Genomic DNA, 21,365 nt, shown 5'->3' with positions numbered 1-21,365 from the left:
TGCTTGTTCACATGTATGTGGAAGGCAAGTATATTTTAAAATGGCTTGTGATCTCTGAGATCACTTGTAAAGCACAGACTTTGGATGATGTGTCTAAAGCAGCTTCTTAAGTCGCTTAATGATGGAAGTGACAGCTGTCACTGGCCTGTGGCTGATCAAAGATAAATTGATGTTACCAAACTTCTAACTATTCCATGTTCTCTGATTATCAACATGTCCTTGAACCATCAATGGATCAGATGCCTTCAGCACATACCTTTACTTAAACTGGTTTTGAACAATCACAATTTTTTTGGGCTTACATATTCTTGAATCATTTGATCAACTGAATTTAAAATTCAAAATGTGCTGCTTTCAAGAAAACAATATTGTGCAATAATGCCTCAATGTAACATAAATATACATCAATAAATGTGTTCAACTATGTTTTTGAGTTTTTGGTGGGTCACTCACCATCACACATTAACTCATTCTGTCCTCCAGGATGGCAGGTAGGCCTGGGTGAAAAAAATGGCAAATTGCAAAACAGTGAAATCCCCCATTAATCTAAATTGAGGAGCAAATTTAGGCCAAAAAACCCCAAATCTGCTATGTTGGCCAGTAAAAGAAATGGAGGTATTCCAACCATTCTCTGCAATTCACATAGATTTTCTCTGCTGGCAAAATGTGGTCCAGCTACATCCATGAACCACGCGAACCTGCCAATCTGCCTATAACGTTTTGATAACTGCTTGCCTTCACCCTTTTTTCCATCCCTTTCAGGGGAAGCCAATCAGCAAAATGTCATGAATTATCACATTGATCTGCCCAATATGGAAGGGAAACAAATTCTCTGAGCCTCACCACAGGCAGTTTTCCATGACTACACCTTTCTGATGACTTGTTCCACTACTTACCATCAATGATTTCATCCCACCAAATCTTGACATAGTCATCACGGTCAGTTCTTGACTGTTCATGGTAGAATCCAAGTGCATGAAGGAGTTCATGTTCAACAATGTACTTATAGTCACATCTTTCACCGATAGACAGGCTTTGTCCGCTTTGTAAATCACCAACATACGACCAACATCTGCGGATATGAAGAATGAACATGTTAAATAAACTATGTGAACGTGAAGTGCAAGCACCTGAGTTAGGCATTCTAAGGTTATTCTTCAGGGGCTGATGGCCAAAGCCATTTTGTGAGCACAAGTGTCAACTACAGTTAGAAAAGAGTTGCATTTAGGCTTGGAATGTGTACATTCTAATTTACTGAAGCAGGAGTTTTAACCTTAAACTTCACTTTCAATAGGGAGGAATCCACCAGTGGATTTTCCTCCATTTCAAGTTTAGAAAAGGATCACTAAAATGATTCCAAGAGAGGCTAATTGGGATACTTTGAAAAGGTTGAAAACACCCACTAAGAAAGAATTTTTAGTATTTTTGCATTACAAGTGGTAAAATAGCCCACATGTCTTTTTTGGCAAGTGGAAAGGACACATTGGAGAAAATAACAAGGATAAAAATATGGACAATGGCATATCACCCTTATCTTACACTAGAGAATTGTCTGCCTGGTGAAAAAGAGCAAGGTTTAGGCCTAAGAGAAAAGGCCTAAACCTCTCAAATTATAATGTATTTATTTATTTACAAGACTAGATGATTCTTTAATGTTCTGGACTTTCTTTTGACACCTAGGGTCTCATTACTATGTCAGCCGGTAAGTCTCCAAACGGCATTCGGTTTGTCGGAAGCCATCTCGGAACCCATGTTTCCGACTGACTCGGAAACTTTGCCGACCGATTAAGATGAAAGGTAACTCCTACAGCTCAATGGACTGTGTTTCCGACCGAGCTATTACGATGTCAGATTCGGACAGCCTTTCCGACTCAGTTCGTCCGACACGGAACTGCTGTTGGAAGCAGACTTTGGGGGCCCCTAGCTGGCCCCCCTTCACCTCGAGGCCTCCGGTTGGGGCCCAGTTGTGGGTACCCATGGGTCCCCTATTTCCAACCATGCATGGTGTGGCAGGCATCATGGGGTGCCTGCCACAGGGTGCAAGGTTTTCTGCAACCACCCCTTTTTTTAATGGGAGCCTGTGTTGTCGGTCGGAACACAGGCTCCCATTGAAGTCAATGGGAGTCTGACCGAACGTTTTTCGGAAACATAGTACTCGGTCGGTCGGACTCCCGGAATCCGAGTCAGTCGGAAATTATTCCTACACGGAGTTGGTCGAATGCTTTACGACCGACATCGTAATGAGGGCCCTAGTTAGTAAATTCATATGTCCTTGTGTACAGCTGCGGATTTCCATGAATCAAAAGAGTTGTAAATGTATGAAAAAGCAGGCGCAGACCGATGAGTGGAAGATGCTCCCTTTTTGTTTCTGGGAACAGGGCTGTCAGTCACTAATATGCTGTCACTATATACCCTATTACCTAAATCACAAGGACTTACCCATCGAGCTTCTCAAACTTGATGTATGTCTTCTCCCCTTCATATTGTTTAAAGTCCACGCAAGACTTTAGACGAAACATTTCAAGTGCCTGAAGGATGACACCTTTAGCATTCAGGTCTGTAAAATACACACATATTTCTATTTAGGTAAAGGTGTTGCAGTGCCTTACAATGTAACTAAGCATCGCAGTGAAAAAGGTTGACACATATTGGGTCAAACACCAATCATTAAGTAGCAGTTGTCAATTCGAACTATGTCGCGCCCTGACACAATGAGTGATCTTCGACACATCTCCATGTTTAGTCCCACTCAATTTTACATTTGGATTATTCTGAAAAACAGTGTCTGGACCTTACTGTTACTGCTGCTTCTGATTAGCATACAGAAGAGCTTCCAAGTTTTTCTTCAGATTGGCACTATCATTATTAATTACATCATTGCCTGCATAACATATCAAATAAACGCTTTCAGGTACTTCACATGAGCAATACAGAAGCATTTACTATACTTTAAAGAGCAGTTAAGTCAAATTCCACTCATATTGTAAAGGCCCTTTAGGGCCTGATTTAGAGTTTGAGGGAGAGGGCACATCACAACATCGACGGAGTGCCCTCTCTGCCAAACTGAAGTTCGGGCCCGCTTTATATAGAGTCGGGCAGAACCTAAATATATTTCAGTGAGGGAAACTACTCGTCTCCGGCACTGACGTACTCCTTTGATGGCCCGACGGCATAGCAGCTTTCGGAGTTTTGGCCATTCATCCTCCCACCTATTTAGAGTGGGTAGACAAATGGACAGTTTTTAATTTCACCGTCATTCAAATCATGGTAATAAGTGAAAGTAAAAATGTTTTAATAACACCCACGCTGTGGCGGAAAAACTCCCATGGTGAGCGGGTCATTGGCTTTTTTTTTTTTTTAAATGTACACTTTGGGATTTTCTTTTTGAAAATAAAAATATATGGAAAGTGTGATGTTGAGATTGTGATGTTGACAGAGCAGCATGGCACATTTTCAATGAACTGACAGTAACTGCTATGACGGGGAACAACCTTTACAACGCAACTTTTACAACGCACTACCATTACAACGAAACTGTTACAACGCGAGTGCATTGCCAACGCAGGACATTACAACGCAAGTCTTTACATCGACTTGCACTAGATGGCGTGCTAACATTAAAAATAGTGTAGTTTACTATCCCAACACCTTCCCTACTGTTACGTGGACTGGAGTTGGAATAATAAATTACACTTTTTTAATGTTAGCACGCCATCTAGTGCAAGTCGATGTAAAGACTTGCGTTGTAATGTCCTGCGTTGTCAATGCACTCGCGTTGTAAAACTTTCGTTGTAACAGCATGCGTTGTAACAGCATGCGTTGTAACATCATACATCCGCTATGACGGTTGCTACTGTCAAGAGATGTCACCTCTAAATTCCGAATGCGGTTACTCCATCAGGACAACAGTATATTTTACTCCGTTGCCCTGGTGAAGATAAACCAGTACTCTGGAGTATAAATGAGCCCCTCAGTACTTTGTTGTCTTTGTTGTCTTTGAATACTCAAAAATATATTCAAAGTTTCACCATTATAAAATGTGTATTTTTTTATCATAGCTCTTAAATCTTCTTCATATGTCGTAGAATACCCTTAGCAGCTAAATTGATATGGACCCAGTTCCTTGCAGCACTGCTTGATATATGAACAACTAGCACCAAGAAGCCCCCGGGTATGCAGTTTAATAATTCTAAATCTAATAATTGCAATATAGAGGACCTAATAAAAAGGGTTAGTGATACATTAATATTCCTATTTTCAACCAACATCTGCTTTCCATCTTTTTTGGTGGGCCGGGCAAGTGTTAGTTACATGAAAAATGAATGACTACATATTTTAAAAGCAAAGCGAGCACTGATAAAGACTGCATAGACCCCACCAGCCCTTACACAAATCTGTAAAACATTTCTTTACATTTCATTTCTAATCTACACTGAAGACAGAAACATGTTTCTTTGCTCCATTCCTGGATGCGTCGACTCTACCTAGGTTGCAAAAAAAAGATCAGCTAGAGGCCCTATAGGTGGAACTGACTAAAGAGGAGCTACATATGGCCATTAAAGATATGCCCAGGAGCAAGTCATCAGGAACTGATGGTCTCCTACCAGAGTTGTATCAGTTATATTGGGATCTGCTCTCGGATCAGCTGGCAGAGGTCTTCCAGGAGGCGAGTGTCCGGCGCACACTACCGCAGTCATTGGGTGAGGGAATCATCGAAATGCTACCAAAGCTAAGCAGGGACCCTACGCTGGTTGGCTATTATTGTCCAAATGCTATGATGAATGTAGATAGTAAGATACTTTCACGGGTTCTAGGCAATAGGTTACAGGGGGCTAGTTGGCTCGCTGGTGCAGGAGGACCAGTGTGGCTTCAAGCCCACCATGAGTACCACTATGAATATTCGTAGGCTCATGCATGTCATGTCCTCAGTGCAGGGGTTGGACTTGGAGGCAGTACTGGTAAGCTTGTATATCAAAAACATATTCAACACTGTGTGCTGAGACTATGTGTGGGGGGTGCTCTTGAAAATGTGCGGTGGCCCTAAATTTAGAGGATGGGTTGCCCTGTTATACATGAGCACTGTAGCCTAGGTCCAATCTGGGGGATATGTCGTGGAAAGGTGGGATATCAAGGGGGAACAAAGGGTAAACACCCAAAATATCGATTCCAAAATATCGACTGCCCAGAATATCGAAGTTAAAATATAGAGTGGACAAAATATCGACTCTACAAAATATAGATAGGTCAGAATATCGAAATTGGGGTACAAAATATCGATTACCAAAATATAGACCTTAAAAATATAGATTACCAAAATATAGACCTTAAAAATATCGAATACCATAATATCGAATTTTAAAATATAGATTACCATAATATCGAATTTTTTTTTGTGTTATGTATGGTAGTATATGTGTTAAAATGATGTATTATTGTTGTAATGTATGTTTAATTTATTTAAACGAATGAATGTTATGTAATTTAATTATTGCGTAATTTAATTCCGTAGCGGGTTGTGGGTTTATAGGGGAATAGGGTGGGAAGTAATTTAATTATGGTTAATTAAATGTTAATTATATTTATATGTTTTGATAATTAATTAATTGATAATTAATTATTAATTGGTAATTTATTTTTATTAATTGGTAATTAATTTATATTAATTGATTAATTGATAATTATGTTAATTGTATTTGTTATTAATAGGAGCGGGTTGTGGGTTTGTAGGGGAATTGGGTGGGAAGTAAATTAATTGTAATAAAGTAAATAATTAATTTTTTATTTATGTGTATTGATAATTGATAATTAATTTGTAATTGGTAATTAATTATTATTAATTGGTATTACATTTTTATCAATTGATAATTAATATTTTTAAATGGTAATTAATTGTTATTAATTGGTAATCATTTTTAATTAACTTTTTATCAGTATTGATAATTAATGTCATCTTATATTTAATTTAAATCATTACTTTCCCTACTTTTGCACTCTCTGGAGTGGGAATAGTAATTTTTACCTCTACGCTATCCAACGCTTTCCCTACTGTGTGCACTGTTTGGAGTTGGAATAGTAATTTTTACCCCTACGCTATCCAACGTTTTCCCTACTGTTGCACTCACTGGAGTGGGAATAGTAATTTTTACCTCTACGCTATCCAACGCTTTCCCTACTGTTGCACTCTCTGGAGTGGGAATAGTAATTTTTACCCCTACGCTATCCAACGTTGGGAGAAAAGTCTGTTAAGGAGCAGTCATGATCCGGAAGCTCTGCCAACATGTCTTATGGCAGGGGCTCGACAGACAACACAATGTCCGTATAACGTGGGCAAGTGGGTCGAGGCAAGAGAGACTGCAGTGAAGGCTATTTTCTGCAGACCCCCCTTCCAGCACAGTCTCCTGCTGTGGTGGCTGCAACCTTTCTTAAGAAAAAGTGGCAACATGTCAATGGCCGGGTGGAGGGAGGGTGGGTGCAATATGTTGGGAGACCTATATGAGAGGTATAGATGCACCACGTTTCTAGAGGCGCTGGAAAGATTTGGGGCAGGACCTGGGCAGTTTCTCCAGTTTGCCAAGTTGACAAGGACTGTTCCAAAAAATGGACAGGCTTCCCAGAGGACCCCGGGAGATAAGTACACTTGAGGGCCTCCTTATATGCTGGTCGCTTCGTTGAACAGGACTATAAAGGTGGACAGGGACAGGTCCAAAATGTTGGCCAAAGCTAAATGGGAAGAAGACTTGTCTGAGCCTCTGTCAGAGGGGGGCTGGTTCAACAGGTGTCAAAGAGGTGTCTAACAACCTTCGTTATAAATTAACTCACTTTTATGTCTTGCATCTTACCTATCTAATGCCATTGCAGTTGAGCAGAATCTACATGACTAGGACTGACAAGTGCCCAAGATGTGGCACAGAGGGTGCTGACTCCTCACATATGATATAGAGATGCCTCAACTAGGTGCAGTATTGGCAGGCCATGGTGCTGTGCCTGAAGGAGGCAACTGGGTTTAGGGTGGAGGTCTCCATGAAGCACTGTCTCCTGCGCGTCACCCTGCACCTGAAGAATGGCAATGTGCGGAATCAAAATCTGTTTTTTTGAGGCTGGTATTGGCAAAAAGATGGACAGTCGTCAGACGGATGGTAAAGGTGGGGCCGACCCTTCAGGCTTCGATTAGAGCCATGGCCAAATGGGAATTAGCAGAGGAAAGACGTATGTGTGAGATCAGAAAGGCTACTTGGACTGGGCCGTGATCCTGCAGGAAGTTGTGGCATCAGAGGAAGAAGGGCCTTCACTAAGACTAAGGGTGCAAGGACAACACCCTCACCCACCAGGGGATTGATATGGCAGATGGGGGCTTAGCCATGCTAAGTGCGGGAGGAGCGGCAAGTTTGACTCCAGTATTGGGGCAGAAAGAAGACACTAGGAGACTGTGGGGGGGTGACTTCACCTGGTATCGCGCTGGGTGCGGGAGGGACGAGCAATGCACGGCAACAGAATCGACCCTAGCACTAGTACCAGTTCGACAGGAACATGGTAGTGTCTAAATGATGTTACTACATATGAAATGCCAATGAAGTTGTCCTGATATGCTGGCTGTATTGGTTGGTCTAGCTCGAAGTTGTGAGTTTAACACTGTATGAAAAGAAATAGAAATAAAGATTTTTAAAGAAAACGTTTCTATGTTCCAGCCCTCTTGTGTTTCAGTCTAAATGCTTTACCTTTTTGTAGGAAGCTGGCTCTCTATATAGTGCACTATAAAGAAGTACACTGTGAAGAGAGCCCAGTAGGTCTCAGATTGGAATACAGAGGCAAAAGTAGGTAATACTAACGCTCTATTTGTGGTAGTGTGGCCGAGCAGTTAGGCTTATCAGAGGGTAATGCTTAGCATTTGTTGCACTCACAGTGGCAATAAATGAGACACACACTCAAGAATAAATCAGAGACCAATTTGCAAAAATAAAACTTATTTTTATATAATGTTTCAGACCAAGAACTTAGTTCACAGATACTTAATTTCTTCTAAACTGTTACTGTTCTAAAAATATTTCACAGTTGTGCGCAATTATGCACATGCATGACTATGGGAGAAAATAAAAAAATTATAGAAAATCTCGAAGTTGGTTCTAGGGGATCACCTTCGAGGTTTGGTGTAGCAGTAGGCCTAAGTCCACTGTTCCACCAGCAGATCGTCAGGAGAGTCCCAGATTCAGCTGGGAGCACAGTGCTGAAGGCATTGGTAGCTGGTGTGCTATGAAGAAGGGGGGCCACCTAAAAACAGCCTGCAATGGGGGCTCAGGTTGCAAGGGCCACAGGAGCTCCGGAGCACAGCCATTTTGTCAATACCCAAGCCAGGCAGGCTGGGTGCAGAGCAGGTTGGTCAGCCAAGCTCTGTGCGTCGAGGTGGTCTTCACGGTCGGGGCAAGCAGGTTGCAGGGATGATTTCTGGACAGCTGGGTCACTCACGAAGTGGGTCTGATGTCCCTTGATGGGTGCTTGCTTTCTGGGTTGTTGGAGCCTGCGGTCTGTAGGGGAGTAGCTCCTCTAAACCAAGGGAGTTTGTGGGCGAATGCCAAAAGGGCTGGAGGTCCTCTGGGGTTCTTAGAATCCTCACAGCAGCAGGATGAGACAGCTCACCATGATGGTTGAGTCTGGCAGTGGCAAGCAAGATTTCGCACCCAAAGTCCACAGCAGGCACTCAGTTCTTGGGTCTCAGCAGCTCTTCGTTGTCCGTTTTCTTCTTAGGTCCATCAAATCTGAAGTTCAGAGTCGAAGGGTGCCACCTAAATATTACATTTAGAGGCATTCAAAGGGAGTGACAGATATTAGCCTATGGGCTACCTACCTTTAGGGTGACTACACCTTCATATGACCACTTCCGTTGGGGAGGGGCATATCCCTAACCCTAGTTGGCTAATTTTCACGAACACAAGATGTAGGAGTTTGAAAAGTGGGGTCCACATCACCTGCCCTACCTTAGAGGTGGTGCTGGGTGAATGTGGACACACCTACTGATCTTACTAAATTTTGTGCCTGTCCTCCTGAAAGAGTGGGGTCAAGACAGGGGGGGTTGGCATCCTCCGCTAACTGGAGGAGCCTGGGTCGCATTTCAAAGGCGGCATCGTCTTTGAAGCTTCCTGCCTTGGGAATTTCATTCCTCCACAGAGGAGGTGAGAAGCACCTCTGCCCAGAGAAGGCATTGTTCCCAGGCTCTGAGAGTGAAGGCTCTCACCACATGAAGTCAGAAACATGACTAGTGTTTGCATGCTGGCTGAGACTAATCAGTGACCACACTAGTAGTTGGTAGGTTTTCAGGGGGCACCTCTAAGGTGCCCTCTGTGTGCATTTATTAATAACTCCAACACTGCTATCAGTGTTGGTTTATTAAGATGAGATGTTTGGTACCAAACATCTCCTCAAACACCTGTAGGCACAGTAAAGCCATCATGGTGCTGGGGAACTCGTAAGGTCAGGTTTCCAGCCCACAAGATCTCTAGGGCTTCCCTGTGCACTTACAATAGATATTGCATGGTCATATCTGCTCAGGCAGATGTAACCATACATGTGATATAGTGCGACCAGTCTTACGGCTGGAAAGCATGCAGTAGGGGTGACTTACCTTTATCTCATGTAGTGTCTGTGGGCATGGCATATAAAGATTTATGCCATGTCGACTCTTCACTTTTGTCTGCACCAAAATACGCAGCCTGCAATGGCAGTTTGCATGTTCTTGTTGAGGGCTTGGGTGGCACAATTTGTGCTGTCGCCCTTCAGTCCCAATGCCCTAGGTACCAGGGGTACCTCTTACTAGGGACCTACAGGGGTGCTGAAGTTGTGCCAATCGTGGCTCAGATTTCAGAAAGAGCACTGGCACTGGAGGCCTAATTAGTAGAGAAGCAGGGCACTTTCAGTCGAAATAACATCATGTTCCAGGCAAAAAGTGGAGGATAACCATGTCAAAAGAGGCACTTGCCGTCATTTTGTACATACTACATTGGTAATATGAGAGTGGGCAGATGCCTGTCAGGTGTGCTGGTATGTAAGTGATATTTTAATTTTTAGTGAAAAGTACATCCTTTTATAACGTTGTGAAGCAGTTTTTCTGGGCTTGGAGCAGCTAGTCTTAAATATTATACTACCTGCAGTTGGAATGGTGCTTCCCACTGTCCAGCAGTGCCTACTCTGTAATACAATAGGCACCAGTGGTGAAAATATATTTTAGGAGGCTCCCATCCACTTGAAAACCCGCGTCCACCACTGGAACCACCTAATTGCTCTCACTACCTCTCCAACAGGATCTTTTGTTGGGGGTGCAGTATCCAAGAAATGTGTGAAGAGTTACTTTGATTTTAGGCTTAGAGTCTTGAATATTGTACTACTAATTCATCCTTCAGATGGAGCCTTTACGTAACTGATGAACATGAACCAAATGGTTGGAAACATGCACTTCTCAAGTCAAGTAAAGTCACTAAAATCTAGTAGGGCAGATCATTGTCAGCGTGTGATCTTTGAAACTGTTGGAGTGCAATACTTGACCTGTACTGCAGTGAGTGTGCAAAGCGACCAAGACAGTCTTCCGCACAGAGAGGGAGGACCAGAGAGTTCTCCACCCCGAAAATTAAACAAAATTAGTCCAATTGTGTATTTTTGGAGCAAATACTACAGAAAACCTATAAACTCTGAAGGGTACTCAATAAATATTTCAGTTCTTTCATGATTTGGTTTAAGGGGAGGAAAAGTGCTGGAATGTGTATAGTAGGTGCTTTGTACTTTAATTTACTATGTGTAGATCCCCTAAGGTGGAGGTACTGCTCCCCCAAATCTAGAAGATACTGTCACCATCCAGAACCTGGGCAAAGGGATCAGGGGAGTCTACCCCCTCGGGAACCTTAAGACTACTGAGAGAGGGAATCATTCGAGGGTCTCCTCCATCTTAGGATACACCAAAGATGTCCCTAATGGGTTATAGATATGCTATTTGGGGGTCCCTGTGGCTTGGTGTGCCCCTTCGCACTGAAAGTAGCAAAAACAAATACAATACACCCGCAAAGACCCAGAAGAAAATGTCAGGAATGGAACAGGTCTACAGCTGGTCATGAACCTTTGCTTGATTAGTGGGCTTGAAAATCCTCTTGAAGGTTGTCTCAAATTTGTGACCTTCCCTGTCATTATGAGATTTTCTTCCCCCTTCTGTTAGAAATAGTGATCCATTAGTGAAGTTAACTATTGCCTGTAATCATCTCTAAGGAGGGTGACTGGATCTTCATCTTGTGTTCTATGTATACAAGAGTTCTGAGCGCTACACACTGTTTGTTGTATTTGTTGTCCATCTGCACATCCCTTCCTTTTTTCAATGTGTTTGTGTTCAGGTGAACAGGGGCCGATTCTGATCCTGGAAAAACGCTTTACAAATCGTGGTATGGAGCGTTTTCCCTATACAACTCGTACTTGTAAGGATTCCCCTACAACCTAGGAAGTACGATCCGTACAAATAGACGCTCTCCATACAAATATATAGTAGCGAGTAGCGGGCAAATATGAAATATGTGATAGAACTATTGATATGCAATATTTACCCAAATTATCAGCCAGGATGTAAGGGATGGGAAACTTCCATCGCTTTGAATGATCTGTCACCGCATTTCTCTCTCTCTATCCAGAAAGAAAACAAGAGAGATTAACGAATTGTTGGATTGTATAGTTGTTAAAAGCATTGTGTATCTTTTCACCCCAAAACACCGACATGGAATATATCAAAACAAACGGCATTTTTGTAATGACTATTTCTGTTTTGAGTCATCTTTAAAAATCACATACGAGAAGGTTTTAGGTAAAAAACGTATGAGGTAGAACTTAAAAAAGTCGTTGATATTCGGACGAGATCAGCAAGACACTGTTATGATCTATGATATATTTTCATAAGATAGCTGAGCATTTGGTGTGGACCAAGCATCGCCTCTCATGGAGCTTTGAATGGAGTGCACAGGCTTGTCACTGGGTGAAGGAAAGACACCTCCATGGTTGTTTTTAGATCTAGCTAGAGAGTTGTTTAACAAGACTCACTTAAGCATGTACAATCGAAAGCAGTATAGAGAGAGGTACTTTGGCTTCACCCCATGGCTAATCTGTTTGCATTTGTTTGGGAAGCAGTGTTAGTCCACCAATGAAGTAATTCCACGACTGGTAGGGATATTCTTAACACAGGCACCTTAACAAATACACAAAGAAGGGGCTTTTCATGGTGTAGCCGCTGTAGGAAGCACAGTGTGGAGGGGTTTTGCATTGTGAGTGCTCTGGCAAATACAATAGAATGGGAGGGGTTTCACCTGTGAGGAAGGATGGGTTTTGCAATGTGAACTATGTGACAAATGCAATAGGAGAGATGTGACAGACCCCACAGGAAGGGACCTTCACTGTCTAACACTGAGAGACCTGCACACACTGATCTGTAGTTCAGGAGAGACTAAAGAGGCAGGGTTGTCAGGGTAGGCGTTTTTAAAGTTATATTTATAGTAGCATGTGTACTAAAGCACGTTTTTGACACAAATATAAAAGCACTGGCTGGTCATTGATTTATAAAGTGTTAAGGTGTTACTGTGTGCTTTTTGAAGATGTGAAATTCCAGCATACCCTACCTCCCTCAGTTGGTCTTGGACTGCGCCGCCTGACTACTCTGAGGGCAAACTTGTAAAGGGGTTTGCTTGGTGCTCATGGGTCTGGTCGTAAGGTGCTCATGTAATTTTGGCTCCAGACATTTCTTGGTCTTCTTTTCACTGGAATTTGATAGGGTGGCAGCCGTATTATACCGCCAAATGTAGCAGTTCCATTGTCTATAGCTGAAAGAGACCTCAGTGTCTGTGCCCCAGAAAGGACATAGAAACTGGTTGGATTTTGTTCTTGGCCATAAAAAATCCAGCTGTCTAGCTCCTTGCTGGGGCACAGAACCAAACTGTCTTGTGACAAACCAGTTACGCTCAATGTATCACAGATGTGAACAGTGCTTGAAGGGCAATTTGCTGCTTCAGTGTGCTATGTGTGTGCTTGAGCAGGGGGGTGATGTGGCTTCAGGGTCTGAGCACTGAGACCGGCGCGAGCCATGAAGAGCCGCTGCAGTGGAGCTGTTCATGTGAGGCTGGAGATAGAGTCCCAAAGCAGGGGGTGAGTGTCTGCAGCCACTAGGCCGTCCCAGGGAGTGGGCTGAGACTCTTTTCACTGGTGTAGCTGGTACTTAGTGACGTCACAAACACAGCAGGTTTTTGCACGAGTGCATCAGTGACCCATGCAGGAGTTGGTGTGTGGGAAAAGGTTCTTGAAAGAAAAGCAAAAGACATTGTGGCTGATTAATGCCCCACCCATTTGTTTGGCAGGCTCATTAGAGAAATCATAACTCTAATTGAAGCAATTGGTGATGTTTTGCCACCAGTTTTCATCTTACTTAATAATTTTACTAATGCACATTATAGATGCATTTTGAAATGTGATTCAGATGTTAAGGTTGATCGTAGTTATAGCTTCACATAATTAAAGTCAGCCATAGTAAAGCATGCTCAAGTTAAATGAACTATACTCGATGTAGGCCTCAGAAAATAATCAACGTTAAAGCTTCAAATGTGCCCTTGGCTGTTATCACATTATTTTTCTCATTTCAGAATCTAAACTGCAGAAACATAGTTAACCTAACTATAATCTATGTGCTAGTCTATATGTAAAATGTTTATACTTTTGAGTTTCACCAAAAGGGATATAATGATTCTTTTGCACCTTGGTTGGGAATAGCCTGACCCTGTGAAACAAGCTGGAAGTAAGAGGCTTATGTACAATGAAATGGTTTGGTGCCACAAGCACTTTTGCTGTGCCTAGCTGTGTCATTTAAAAAACGCAGGCAATGTGCCGTATTTACAAGGAGAAAGCAGCGAAAACGAGAGAAAAGCAAGAAGGCACAAAAAATGGGGAAAAACAATGGGAAAGTAGTGCAAACATAAGGGAAAAGCAAGGAGAAGCCTCTAAAAAACAGTGGAAAAAGCAGGAGAAAGCAGGGAAACATGCAGGAAAGAGGAGAGAAGGCACTCAAAAAATGGGAAAGAGCAAGGAGAAAGCAGTGAATATGAGGGAAAAGCAAGTAGAAGGCTCTCAAATAACAGAAGAAGCAGCTGAAGTCAGTGAGAAACGAGAGAAAAGCAAAAAGACACCAAGAACAGGGAAAAGGCAAGGAGAAAGTAGTGAGAACGAGGGAAGTGCAAGGAGAAAGCACTTAAAAAAACATAAAAAAGCAAGGAGAAGACAGTAAAAAATTAGGGAAACCCAAAAAAAGGCTCTCAAAACAGAAGGAAAACATAAGGGGAAAGCAGCAAAAAACGAGGGAAAGCAAGAAGGCACTCAAAAAAAGGGGAGAATAGCAGGAGGAAAGCAGTGAAAAACGAGGCAAAAGCAAGGAGAAGGCACTCAAAGAATGGGGGAAAAGCAAGGAGAAAGCAGTGAAAACTAGTGAAAAGGAGGAGCAGTCACTCAAAAAAAATGGGGAAAAATCAAGGAGAAAGCAGTGAATACAAGGAAAGAGGAAGGAGAAGTCTCTCATAGAACAGGGGCAAAGCTGGAGAAAGCAGTGAAAACGGGGGAAAAACAAGGAGAAGGCACGCGAAAAAACAAGGAAAAAGCAGTAAAAATGAGAGAAATGCAAGGAGAAGACACTCAAGAAACAGGGCAAAAGGCAAGGAGAAGACAGGAGCAAGAACAATGCAGCAGGACGAGGAAAGCCGGGCCTGGGTCCTGCTCAATGAGGTTACGCTACGCCTCCATTATGTAGGTATTACGAAGAGGCAAGGGTGCTAGGAGGCAGTGTGCAAGGCTAGGCAGGACAAAGCGATCAGGATGGGCAATGCAGGAAAGGCAAGGAGAAAGCACTGAAAATGAGAAAAAGCAAAGCACTCATAAAAGGGGGACAAAAACAAAGAGAAAGCAGTGGAAAGTAGAGAAAAGCAAGTAGAAGGCTAATAAAAAAACAGGGGAAATAGCAAGGTGGAAGTAGTGCAGATGAGGAAAAAGCAAGATGAAGGCACTCAAAAACATAGGAAGAAGCAAGGAGAAAGCAGTGACAAACAAGGGAAAAGCAAGGAGAAGGCATTAAAAAAACGGTTTAAAAGCGAGGAGAAAGCAGTGAAAACAAGAATAAAGGAGGAGAAGGCACTAATAAAACCGGGGGAAAAGAAAGGAGATAGAACTGAATGAAAGGGAAAAGCAAGAAGAAGGCTCTCAAAAAATGAGAGACAAAGCAGGAGAAAGCAGTGAAAAATTAGAGAAAAGCAAGGAGAAGGCACAAAAAAACTGTGGAAAAGCTAGGCGAAAGCAGTGAAAAGTAGGGGAAAAGAGGAAAAGGCACTCAAAATCAGACGAAAAAGCATAGAGAAAACTTTGAAAAATGAAGGAAAAAGTTTGGAGAAGGCACTAAAAAACTGGCTAAAAAGCAAGGAGAAAGCAGTAAAAATGATGGAAAAGCAAAAAGAAGGCACTCGACAATGGGGGGAAAAGCAAGGACAGGAGCAAGGGTGATACAGCAGCATGGGTTGAGCTGGGCCTGGTTCCTGTAAACCCTACTTCTCATAAAATACCTCTTCATCTCTTGAAGACCATGGTTGTAGCACAACCTTCCTGCACTCCTTGGCAACAGCTGGAGAAATACCATGTACACAACATTTCTGTATGCTTTACTAATTAAACTGAGTCAGCTGGAATTCAGTCTGTACCAGGAATTGCACCATTATAAGAGGTAAACTGCATTTTGGAACGCAGTAATATATCAAAAACTCCATTAATAAGTAGCGCTTACCGGTAAAACGATGTCACCTTCAAATAGTCTCTTCCCGGATTCTGGAATGAGATTAATGTCAATTAACAATGTGATAGGAATAGTTCTCTGATCAATTTGTGCTCCTAAGTGAACTAAAGAAGCCATCTATAGTGGTTTTAGCATTGGGCCATAGAGAACCTACTCATTTTTTGCAAAGACCTTTTGCTGCCACACAACCTACGCTTACCAAAATCACAGGGGTTGTGATCACAAAAGGGCTTTTTATCATGTGCTAAAGGCCTTTGCAAATCTGAATTCTTTTCAACTCCTAAAAGGGTTTTTGTGATCATTTCCAAATCATAAATAGGAAGGGGCAGGAAATGGGCGTTACTCTCTGACTTGCGATTCTGTAAGTTCTGCATCAATGGTGCGCGACCACAAGTGAGGTTGCAAACATTGATCTTCTTTCGACCCCAGAGATGGGCTAGCAACTGATTCACAAAGGGGAGGGAGGCTGTCTCCATGGGACAGAGAATTATTTTGAGCAGCTTCAGCAAGCTCAGGCAGTGGTGCACATGATTTGTTAATTTGTTACCAAAAGTAGACATTTTTTCAAGCAGCACCTTGCCCTTTGATGAACTTGCCCAGGCCTAAAACAAGGTTTCTTGTTTGTGAAAGAAAATACAAGGATGGTGATCTGCTGTTCCCTGCAGGCAACCAGCCCTGAATTTGTAGCCAATCATAGTGGTTCGCAAATTGTGACTTGCCCAGTTAATTTTCATTAGGATAGTTGTTTTGCAACCCTACGCAAATGGACAATGTACAAAGTGACCTGTTGATACCATAGTTGCATTGCAACTTTCATCCACATTTTCATCCACATTTGCAAACCAGTCGGTGGGCAATTTGCCCATCCCTGATTTACAAATAGGAATAATATATACGGCTACTTGTGAATATGTAGCAGGCACATAGTATCAGTTCCTGTGCTGTTGTTTTGTATGAGTGGTGAGACATCATTGTTAGAGCCATTATGTGTATTATTTCAAACAAATGGTTGTTAGCCATTGTGCAATTTGTAAAGAAAATGTTTCATTCTACACATCTTAGACTGAGCTCATTGATTTGCGGACTACCACTAGATTATGCAGGATAAAGCGTAATTTTTTTTTTTAAGTGAGACTGTCTTACTATGTGAGTTGTTTTAGGAGGTATGAATTTGTAGCTTTTGACATGCTGCTGCCTTGGCTTTTCCGAAGAAGATTGTTTATAAACAAGTACAATGGACCATGATCAGGAGTTTATGAGGTCACAATTTGCTATCCATAGAAAGCACCAGCCTTTCATGAACGGGTCCAACCTTGAGGTGGTTAATGTAGTTAATTAATCAAAAACCACGAATCAACCCCAGGGTCTACAGAAGAGTAACAGTGCTGGAGGAGTATCCCTTTTGAAGTATGGTTTCCCTCACTCGTCCTAAGGTGTCATGCTTCATCTAGGGTAACCTCCTCCCATTATGAACTTAGTCATACTGCAAGCTACAACCCCCTCTCTGAAAGGGAGGAGCTCAGGAAAGAGAGGTATATTAAATACATTGGACTAAGTATGGTGAGAGGTACAGAGCAAAATGAATGTAAAAAGTAAAACTAGCTCCTGGTGTATGCAATAGACTTTATTGGGCTGGACTAGGATTACAAACCAAGCTATAACAGAAGGGAATTCAACCTGCCATAGAGTGAAAGGTAGGTCGACATGTTTCAGCCTGATACCCTCAACAGAGGTGTGGTGGCCTTCTTTAGGACCTTTTATGTAAGCTTCTGCAAGGTTATGTGCAAGCAAAATTATATATGAATACGATGATACAATTAGTTGTATACAGAACCAGTGGTGGGGGTGGGAGTCCATATTATCAAGGATCCACTGGTAGTTTACCTGCAGATGTCAGGTATAATGCCTCAATTTTAACCCTGGTGCAAAGCTCAAGGGGTCATCAAGTCCTTATCGGAATGGAGCACAAGGCCGCTCATTGTGCCACGGAAAGGCATTAATTAATGTAGTTAAATACCCTGGGATTTTGAGCAGAAACCGTCATGTCCTTCATTTGATGAAAAAAGGACACCAGTAGCAACACTAGATAATGGCTTCTTGCCCTTTAATAATAAGTTTGGTGGTGAACTTATTCACCATTAATTAGGGTTTAGAAAGCAAAGATCATACTGGTAATAACTTATGGTTACAAAGCATGATGACCAAGAATTAGATTCAACTGGCCAGTGTGTTTTTTCTCCTTGACATCCCCAATCGGACATCATTACAGTATAAATAAGAGCGGAACTGACTATGACCAAAGTAGGGCCAAACTGCAAATATGTGATTTTCCGTGACAAGCTGGTGAAAATGGTAGATTTTGCACAATTGTTCCACGACAGATTAACAACAGCAGCCATTTTTAAATCTACCCACAAACAGTTGATCAATGCATGGTCGTTGCTTGTTGCCTTAAACGCCACAGCTCTGAAACCTTCCTAGGCACTTTATGTTATATTGATTAGGGTATTGATAGTGTATCTACAATTGCTTCTCTGATACTTTCATGTATATGGGTTTTGAGGGTCCTTAAAAGTAGATGTGCATGATTCTATAAAATGATACAGGACGCCTTTTACATGTAATGTTTTATTACAAACACTTGGGGGCTGAATACGATGTCGGACGGAAAGGCTCTGAACGGCATTTGGATTTCCCTATCCCGTGTCGGAACCTATGTTTCCGACCAACTCGGAAACATTTCTGACCGACTGAGTAAGATGGAAAGGTAACCGTTCGTTCATTCCGAATCAGTTGTAGTCGGAGCCGAATTATACAGTTCAACAGATAGCATTTCCGACCGACGTATTACAATGTCAGATTCAGACTGCCTTTCCGAATTGGCCTGTCTGACATGGAACAGCTATCGGAAACAGACTTTGGGGCCCGTAGCAGGCCCCCCTTCACTCTGAGGCCTCCAGTTGGGGCCCGTGGGGGTACCCAAGGGTCCCCCCCCTTTCAAACTATGCATAGTGTGACAGGCACCATGGGGTGCCTGCCACAGGGTGCAAGGTTTTCCACAACCACCCAGTTTTTTTAATGGGAGCCTGTGTTGTCAGTCTGAAGACAGGCTCTCATTGAAGTCAATGGGAGACTTTCCAAACGGTGTTCGGAATCCTCGTAATCGGTCAGTCGGACTGGAACCGATTCCAACATGGAGTTGGCTGGTTTGCTTTTCCACTGCAATCGTAATGAACTTAGGAACACGTATTTAGGATTATATGGAGTTGGATTCGAAATAGCGAATAAGTGAGAACTTATTCAGTGTTCTCTATTTGCAAATCTGTAATTGCCTTTTTCACAAATTTTAGTGATTTATGTAGAAAATGAGGGATGTTCTTTGCAACCATGAAGGCGTATCTTAAACCTTGATAAACTGTTTTTACTACTACAATGGCATTTCTTTATCAGGACTGGTATATTATAGCGGAGAAAGGGCAGTGAGGGACATTACTTAGCTATCAATTACCTGCATCTCTGCTCTCCCGCTGGTTCAGCTGCCTTTCAATAGCCCGCACTGTGATGGGATCATGGGCCCTCGGCCCATCAGGTGGGGAGGGGGGCGGAGTTAGTTACACTCCGAAATAGTGAAATCGAAGGCCGCAGCGCAACGCGCACTTTGGAAACACTGCACCAAACAGTCCAGTCGACAGTGAGCTTTGCCTGAGACTCTAATTTTAAAACCTGTTACTTGAGTATTTTTAACAAATGCGTCCCCTTTTAAAAGCACAACTGTATTGAATTTTAATTTGTCTGTGACAATTACCTGCATCTCTGCCCTCCCGCTGGTTCAGCCGCCTTGCAATAGCCCCCACTGTGATTGGATCACGAGCCCTCAGCCAATCAATTGGAGAGTGGGGCGGAGTCAGTTACACTCTGAAAATAGTGAAATCGATGGCCGCAGCGCGGGCACACACAGCTGGCGTGCCGCTGGCGCGCCTAAGGCAAGTCCGTCTGCGCCCGTCCGCGTCCGTACGGGGCCACGGGCTCGCCATTATGCCCAAAAACTAATTTGCATGCCAATAGAACTCAAAGATTTGGTCCCGCAACATAGGCTACTGCATGATCTGCCTCTCCAACACAAATTAGAAGAACTTCGGCTCTTTCAACCAGGCCAGTTGCCAAACCTCTGTAAGCACAAGGACACTTGCCAGGCCTCGAGTCAAACTACTTTTTTCACCCACTCAAAAACTAAACAACTTGTAAAGGAATTAAATATAATGTACCTAAAAACCCCTTCCATGGTCAAACACCAGTTGGAACTATTTAATCTTCTTGACACTGACTCTCCTGATATGTTGTTCTTAACAGAAACTTGGCTGACAGAGGAATCCACCCCAGATATCCTAGCTGCACTCCTAGATAATTATTACCTCCTACAAACGATTAGATCAACCGGAAAAAAAGGGGGTGGGGTAGCAGTCGCCATAAAGAAAGGACTATCATTCACTGCCATCTCTCCATTAGAGATAACACTAGTAGACAACCTAGTTATCAAACTTTACTCCCCAGATAGCACCATAGTCTGTGTACTTCTGTATAGGCCACCCACCTCAATGCCGGACTTCTCTAAAGCATTTGCAAACTGTATGGCATCTCTGATGGTGGACTATGATAAAGTTCTGATCATTGGTGACATTAACTATTGGGCTAATGAGGCAGATTGGGGAAAAGAGCGCCAAGGAACTGACCAGTGCCCTTCAAAGTTTGAACTTTACTAAACACATCCAAGGACCCACACACATTAAAGGTCATACACTTGACCAAGCCTGGTCTATTCACCTCAACCTGCAGAAATTAGCTATCCAACCCTGCTTATGGTCTGATCGCTACACAGTTAGTTTTACTATGTGTGATATCACTCTGCCCAATGCTACATCCCTTCAAAAGAGTCTATCCAGGAATGGGAATCGCGTCAACTTTGAATCCTTATGCGAGACCCTGAGCCATAAATTGCCAGCAAGCCCGGACAATATAGATAAATTGGAGAAAGAAATGACCAAATGGCAATTGAAGGCTTTTAACATTCATGCTCCTCTACAGAGCCTAACCTCTTGTGTAAGGCGGCATGAAGCATCCAAATGGTTTGCTGCTGACCTAAAATCAGCCAAACTTAGAACATGACAGGCAGAAAGGAAATGACAAAACACCTATTCGATAGAATCCAGAGAACATTACAACACAACTCTTATGGCCTACAAAAAAAGCCATCTTAGAGGCAAAAAATATGTTCACTGGCTACTGACCAGTGAACAGTTCCTCGAACTTCTTAACAAAGGAAAATCAGGTTCCCCTAATGATACCTGTCCCCCTCACTTACAAAAATCCATATTCTCAGCATTTCCAGAAACTATCCTCTCCCTACTGAACCTATCCCTTAGCTCAGGGACGGTTCCACAAGCCTTCAATGAAACAGTGATTATTTCTCTAAAGAAAAAACAAGGTGTCGACCCGCAGAGGTTGGACAAATATAGGCCGATTTCACTTCTGCCACTCCTGG

At 42.6% G+C, this 21,365-nt stretch overlaps 1 protein-coding gene across 1 annotated transcript in view; it reads right to left on the bottom strand.

Moving 5' to 3' along the window:
• The window catches only part of LOC146816658 (meprin A subunit alpha-like), a 120,985-nt gene that overhangs the window by 84,824 nt on the left and 14,796 nt on the right, over positions 1-21,365 (bottom strand). Inside the window, exons 4-7 of the mRNA XM_085610562.1 lie at positions 15,818-15,858; positions 11,571-11,646; positions 2,440-2,557; positions 897-1,072 (exon numbers count right to left, since the gene is read on the bottom strand). Coding sequence (XP_085466688.1) covers positions 897-1,072; positions 2,440-2,557; positions 11,571-11,646; positions 15,818-15,858 — 411 coding nt within the window. The remainder of the gene's footprint in view (positions 1-896; positions 1,073-2,439; positions 2,558-11,570; positions 11,647-15,817; positions 15,859-21,365) is intronic.

This window comes from Triturus cristatus, chromosome 6 (assembly GCF_964204655.1).
Source record: "Triturus cristatus chromosome 6, aTriCri1.1, whole genome shotgun sequence".
NCBI classification, from domain to species: domain Eukaryota; kingdom Metazoa; phylum Chordata; class Amphibia; order Caudata; family Salamandridae; genus Triturus; species Triturus cristatus.
Note: the sequence above shows the minus strand (reverse complement) of the source record. Positions and strands in the feature narration are given on the sequence as shown.